The sequence below is a fragment of the Gadus morhua genome, chromosome 16, assembly GCF_902167405.1.
Source record: "Gadus morhua chromosome 16, gadMor3.0, whole genome shotgun sequence".
NCBI classification, from domain to species: Eukaryota; Metazoa; Chordata; class Actinopteri; order Gadiformes; family Gadidae; genus Gadus; species Gadus morhua.
In genome coordinates this window covers 32,815,097-32,821,597 of record NC_044063.1, presented here as the reverse complement: position 1 = coordinate 32,821,597, position 6,501 = coordinate 32,815,097, and the positions used below count along the sequence as shown (strand labels likewise).

The following is a 6,501-nucleotide window of genomic DNA, read 5'->3' as shown; positions in this document are numbered from 1 at the left end:
GCATAGCTCTTAGCCTAACCACCAAGAATGCTTCTATATTAGCACTAACAAACACAAACCCTAACAGCAGCCTAAGGGAGGTCATGGCAGTTCGGTGGATACTCCTACCTCTGGTTCTCTGCCGGCGTGCTCTGAGAGCCGCAACCACAGCAAAATGAGTTGCGACCGTCGCGATGAGGAGACGCAGACTGCTGCAGAAGTGTGAGTCAGTATAATCAGCAGTCCAATATACTCACACACCCTCCATCTCATCACTGCTGCCAGCAGCTCATTAGGAGTGAGTGTGTTAGTCGGCTGTGTTGAATGATACAAAAGACAACATTTCATTTTCTTCAATTAACTTTATTTGTGAAGCAGGAAATATTATAGACATTACTAGGATGGCACATTAACTCTACACAGTCTATCTGCTCTCTGAGCCTTGCTATCTAGCAGGGTCAACTAAAGGCTAATGTCTGCAAAGTCTATCTGCTCTCTGAGCCTTGCTACCTGGCATTCAAAACTAAAGGCTAATGTCTACAGTCTATCTGCCCACTGAGACTTGCAACATAGAATGCTAAACTAAAGGCTAATGTCCTCAAATTATATCTGCTCTCTTAGCCTGCTACCTAGCATGCAAAACTAAAGGCTAATGTCAACACTGTTTAATTGCTCTCTGAGCCTTGCTACCCAGCATGCTAAACTAAAGGCTAATGTCTGCAGTCTATCGGCTCTCTAAGCCTTGCTACCTAGCAAGCTAAACTAAAGGCTAATGTCTACACAGTCGATCTGCTCTCTGAGCCTTGCTACCTAGCATTCTAAACTAAAGGCTAATGACTGCACAGTCTATTTGCTCTCTTAGCCTGCTAACTAGCATGCTAAACTAAAGGCTAATGTCTACATACACAGTTTACTTGCTCCCTGAGCCTTGCTACCTAGCATGCTAAACTTAAGGCTAGCTACTGGAGAACATAGACTGAAAACAGCAGTGTTCAGTCTCTAGTTTCATTAGAAGCTGGTTGGTGTCAAAACAGAGCCGAGAGGTTAAAGGTCAGGCTCCGCTGGGTCAGGCTTGGGGAGTCCCAGGAGGTCCAGGAGGGCCAAGTAGGAGTAGACCCAAGGTCTGGAGACATCCTGTCCGGTATCCAGCCCCTCAGCCTCGAGCAGGAGACCCCGTTTAAAGGACAGCTGCTGCTCCAACAGCGCCCTCTGTCTGGAGGGAAGTCATAGGTCATCACACAGGAGAGAACCGATGACAGTCAAGTGTTTGGGTTTCAGAAATCCTTTTTATAAGGCTCATTGTTTTCTGTCAACTTTAAAGAAGCAGCTTGTTTAAAGAGGAAACCCAGCCTGGACTGAACCACGTTTACCTGGCAAAGAGCGCCCCACTGCGTCGGGCTTCCTCTAGGGCCGAAAGAGCAGCCTCCTCCTCCCTCCTCCTCCTCTCCTTCTCCGCCTGCCTCCTCTCCTCATCTTCCTCCTGCCTCCTGTGTAGATATTCCTCCCTCTCGCCCTCCTCCATCCCCTCCACCCTTCTGTTCTCCTCCTCCCTCCTCTCATTCTCCTCCTGGTGAAGACGTTCCTGTTCAACTGGAGAAGAACAAAACTACAACTAAATTGTGGTTACATGTAAACAAGCTACCACTAAATGTGTTAACCTGTAAACCAACTACAACCGGAGCCCGTCTAGGGAGAGCCTTGGCACTCTATATTGATTCCCTTTGGTTGCAGTTCCATTAGAATTCCACTAGGGGTGATCGTGGGCGAGGATCTATGGAGCTAGACGGCTACATTTATCTCTTTCACCTGCTTGTCGTTTAAATATCGCAGATTTTATTGTAGAATCCGCAAGTTCAATATAGATTATAGTTCAAAAGTCGAATGAATGAGTATTTCTTTCTTTCTTACAGGTTTGGCCATTGTTGGCCGTAACACGGTAGCATTGTGCTAATGAAGCTGATTGGTCAGTGACGGACTTGCGACCGATTACAACCAGAAACCCTGCTTGAAAGTACATGGGTATAAATGGAATTTCAATGTTTAGTTGATTCTGGTGCCAATTCTCTTCCTATTAGACATTCTTTGCTACAATTCCGTTTATTGACCTGGGAACAAACTACAACTCAGTTTATTGACCTGTAAACAAACTACAGGTTGTGTACTTTCTGGGTTCTCCTCACCTGCTCTTCGTTTCTCCTCCTCCTCTCTCATCCTCTGGAGTCTCTCTGCGTGTCTCCTCCTCTCCTCCACCCGCCTCCTCTCAGATTCTCCTTTAGCCTGCTCCTGGCTCTCTCTCTCCCTGTTCTCTGCCTCGTTCACCCTCTGCTGCTCCTCCTCCCTCTCTCTCTTTAATCTAGAGAAAACAGATTATAGAACATATTATACATAGTATTAATATACTATGACCCAACATATTGCCATAGGAACAGACAGCTGTTCTGTGTTTTTTCTGAATTATATTCATTTATTACACGGGTCTTTTCAACGTTCCGTTCACTTGCATGGGCACTTCACAACTTCCGGCGGTCAATTATTTTTGGATAATTCATTGGCAACGGATGAATGATGACCGCTGTCAAGGTAAACAAAATGACTTTTTGCCTTTGGTATCACTCCGCACGTAGTCCGGTAACTTGTCAATGTAATAAGTGGGATATGTATCAACCCAAGCGCTGTCGGTTGCTAAGCGACGACGTCAACGTCTTGGGCGGACTATTTCTCTGCTGATCAACACTATGAATGCTGGTAACAAATACATTGTAAATAAATTGTTTCGTTTTGGCAAGTAGCCGTGTAATAAGCGGGATAATGTATAGAACTTTGCCAGTCATTATCGAAAAATAAGCCCCTTCACGGCGAAGCAAGACACCTCCGCTGCGCGTCGGTGTCCTGTTCGCACTGTCGGGGCTTATTTTCTCGATAATGACCGGCGTTCTATACATTATCCCTTACGTATTTACTCATCGATGCTCGTAACACAGCAGAAGTTTGATCAATGATTTATTAGTAGTTTAGCTGAACCTGATCTCCCCTGCCCTCCGTCTCCTCTCCTCTTCAAGCTCCTCACGCATCCTCCCCTCTCTCTTCTCTCTCTCCTCCTCATCTCTCTCCTCCTTCTCTTGCTGTCTCCTCTTCTCCTCCTCTTTCTCCCGTCTCTTCTTTTCGACCTCCTGCCGGTGCTTCCCGACTCGCTGTGCTGCCCTCTGTTGGTCCAGACGCACTACCGCAGCGGAAACCACGTTCCTCTCAGGAGGCTAACACACACACACACACACACACACACACACACACACACACACACACACACACACACAATTTAATTAGCGATGAAGAATTCAGTTTGACAAACACTATTACCCCCTCTCTGCATCCTAATCTCAACAGCTCATTGAGAGCTGATTTGTTTAAATATGAGTCCTGTTCACTCATTGGAAAAGGTTTCACCTCAGTTACGGGCCTAGTGTATAAGCCTCATGTACGGGATTCGTGTACAAGCCTCCTGTATGGGTCTTGTGTAGGGCTTGTGTACGGGACCCTGCATATGGGCTTCACCTCATGTACGAGCCTTGCTTACGGACCTCATGTACGGGCCTCACCTTGTGTACAGCCTTGTGTACGTGCCTCCTGTACAGGCCTCACCTCATGTACGGCCTCGTGTACGGGTCTCCTGTACGGGCTTCACCTTGTGTACGGGCCTCCTGTACGGGCCTCGTGTACAGGCCTTGTGTTAGAGCCTCACCTTGTGTACGAGCCTCCTGTTCGGGCCTCCTGTACGGGCCTCCTGTACGGGCCTCCTGTACGGGCCTCGTGTACGGGCCTCGTGTACGGGCCTCGTGTACGGGCCTCGTGTACGGGCCTCGTGTACGGGCCTCGTGTACAGGCCTCCTGTACGGATGTCGACAGCCCAATTCAGACGGCCGTGGCCAGTTCTTGGACAGCGTGGCCGTCCACATTGGGGTCTCGTCATCCGACGCGGAGCGAGGCGGACACCAAGTGTATGAAGGTGCCTTCCTGGCTGTGCGACCGTGTGACGTGTGGCTGGGTGGTGTGGGTCGCTGTGAGTCAGTATTGATCAAGTGTTGATTAAGTATTGATAGTAAGATACTTAATCAAACAAAGAGAGACACATTGGCTGCCCAGAACATTCTATCAGTAGAACGTATCAGTTATTGGATGTCATTTTATCAATCGCATTGACCACAGATATGTCCAGGAGACTCTAAGCTACAAACCAATTGAAATGTGGCACATTGTGACTTTAAGTTGTATCTATTGATATATCAATTAAATGAATGTAATGAGCTCATGAGGAAGAAGAAAAGAAGGATCAGCCCACCTCTGATTGGACCAGGTCCAGCATCAGCTGCTCCTTGGTTACCATGACAGCAGAGGAGGGCATGCTCCCAGCGCTCCCGTTTGGCCCCGCCCCTCCACAGAAGGCAGCCGCCTGCCGCAAGCTTCTCTGATTAGAGGTGTTGGTGAAAGCTGACCGAGGATAGCTTCTCTGACTGGAGGACGTGGTGACAGCTGACCGAGGAAGGCTCCCTGATTGGACCAAACTCAGCTCCCATTCAGCGGTCAAGAGGGAGCAATCTGTCTCACTATCTGTGTATCGGTATGTCTCTCTGCTCGTCTCTCTTTCTGTCTGTCTGCTTGTTTTGCTGCATGTCTCCCTACCTGTCCATCTCTCTGTGTATCTGTCTTCATCTCTATCTGTCTGTCTTCTTGTCTCTTGGTCTGTCTCTCTTTCTATCTGTCTTTCGTTCAATCTGTCTGTCTCTCTTTTGGTCTGGTATCTCTTGTCTCTCAAAACAGAATCCTGAGGTTTACCTATAAAAGGTTGAGGGGAGCCAAGAGGAGAGGTGGGGAGATGGAGAAGGATAGGGGAGCAGGGAGGTGAGGGAGTAGGGAGGAAGGGGAGGGAGAGGATGATGTTCATGAAACCATGACTAAACTGATCTGCTGCAGGACCTTTAGACCAGACTCTAGGACGGTAAGGTAACACGGATTCTTCATTTTTGATATGAATCCACATGTATGAAGTTGTTTAGGTAAAACCTATCAATTAGCAGAATCGACTTTAACTGACTTTAACACTGAACGCGTTATGCGCGTAGAAAATATGCATTTTTGCATAGGGCACCATTGGTACGTAGAGGCGTTACACACGCTAAAGCAGCGCATTTGGCGCGTTGGACGCGTTTTGCGCACCTAAATAACGCGCCCAACGCGCCGAGTTCATAATTTTTACTTTTGACGCTCCTACGCGTGACGCTTAGCCGCGATAGCCAATCAGCGTTGGGCTTGACCCGATGTCACTGGCAGAGAACAGAGGACGCACAGAAGCAGAAAGAACATGGACGACCAAGATTCTCTGCCCGAGCTCGAGCCGACCCGCGGGCCGGGTTGGGCCGATATTCCCCAGCACTATCCTCGGGCCGGGTCGGGCCGGGCCTAGGATCGAGCGTTTGTGTTTTTTGTTTTTTTTAATCATTGCTTTATTGGCCTAATCTGAGGAGAAATCTATGCCATAAACAGAAATATTATAGGCCTTTATTACACGGGTCTAAGCGTGTAATAAGCGGGATAATGTATAGAACGTCGCCGGTCATTATCGATAATGACCGGCGTTCTATATAATATCCCTTGCATATATGTTTAGCAGAGTAGGCCTAAGTTACACATTAAAAAAATGTCAGGTTGAAATCGGGCTCGGACAGAACGTGCAGTGGGCGGGCTCATCTAGCTGCGTAGGCGCGTTGAACAATTTCTGTGACATACAATGATCAAGCGTCAAGTTAGGCGCGTTACGCGCGTAATCTTACGCACATAACGCGTTCAGTGTGGCCGCACCTTGAGTGACAAATGAACAGCTCGACCCTAAGCCTAAACGTGAGTCCGGTAAACGTCCCACCTATCAGACTCTCTGATTGGCTTCAGGGGATGGGGTGGCAGGTGTGGTGACACAAACTAACTTTGACTGTGGAGTCACTTCCTGTCCCTGGTTGCTTCCAGCAAAAAGTGAATATAGTGGAGGAGATAAGTAAAAAAATCGTTCACTTTGGTATATACAAGCTTGAAATTTAGCACAGATACTCTCTAAGGGCCTCTATTTTGGAAAAAGGCGTTGGCCACTCAAAAATTCAATATGGCGGCCATTTTTCAAGATGGTCACCATTGCTATTCAATGCTTATTATATCAATTATTCAAACAGTGATCCAAGCATAATATTTGATACAAATACTATCTAAAGGACATGTTAATGGAAAAAAAGGTGCTTGTCCCAGTAAAATTCAAGATGGCAGCCATTTTTAAGATGGCCACCGTTCCTGTCAAATATTAATTATTTAAATTGTTCAAATGGTGATTCAAGCATACAATAAGGCAGAAATACTCTTCAAGGAACACTCTTCTGGAAAAAGGTATGTGCCACTCAAAATTTCAGGATGGCAACCATTTTCAAGATGGCCACCATTTCTGTCAGATAGTCGTAATGTCTGCTTTGTCTGCCTCCTCTCCTT

At 47.2% G+C, this 6,501-nt stretch overlaps 1 protein-coding gene and 1 long non-coding RNA gene across 2 annotated transcripts in view; both read right to left on the bottom strand.

Annotated features, from left to right (window-relative positions):
• Positions 1-321: 321 nt before the first annotated feature.
• Positions 322-2,190, bottom strand: kiaa2012 (KIAA2012 ortholog). The gene is made up of 3 exons (XM_030381755.1): positions 2,160-2,190; positions 1,350-1,569; positions 322-1,192 (listed from the first exon to the last, which is right to left on the bottom strand). The coding sequence occupies exons 1-3, from the start codon at positions 2,188-2,190 to the stop codon at positions 1,024-1,026; spliced, it is 420 nt and encodes a 139-aa protein (XP_030237615.1). The 3' UTR covers positions 322-1,023.
• Positions 2,191-3,072: 882 nt separating this feature from the next.
• The window catches only part of LOC115561729 (uncharacterized), a 5,685-nt gene continuing 2,256 nt past the window's right edge, over positions 3,073-6,501 (bottom strand). The window contains exons 2-3 of the long non-coding RNA XR_003979961.1: positions 4,316-4,809; positions 3,073-3,233 (exon numbers count right to left, since the gene is read on the bottom strand). This is a non-coding gene — a long non-coding RNA (uncharacterized LOC115561729). The remainder of the gene's footprint in view (positions 3,234-4,315; positions 4,810-6,501) is intronic.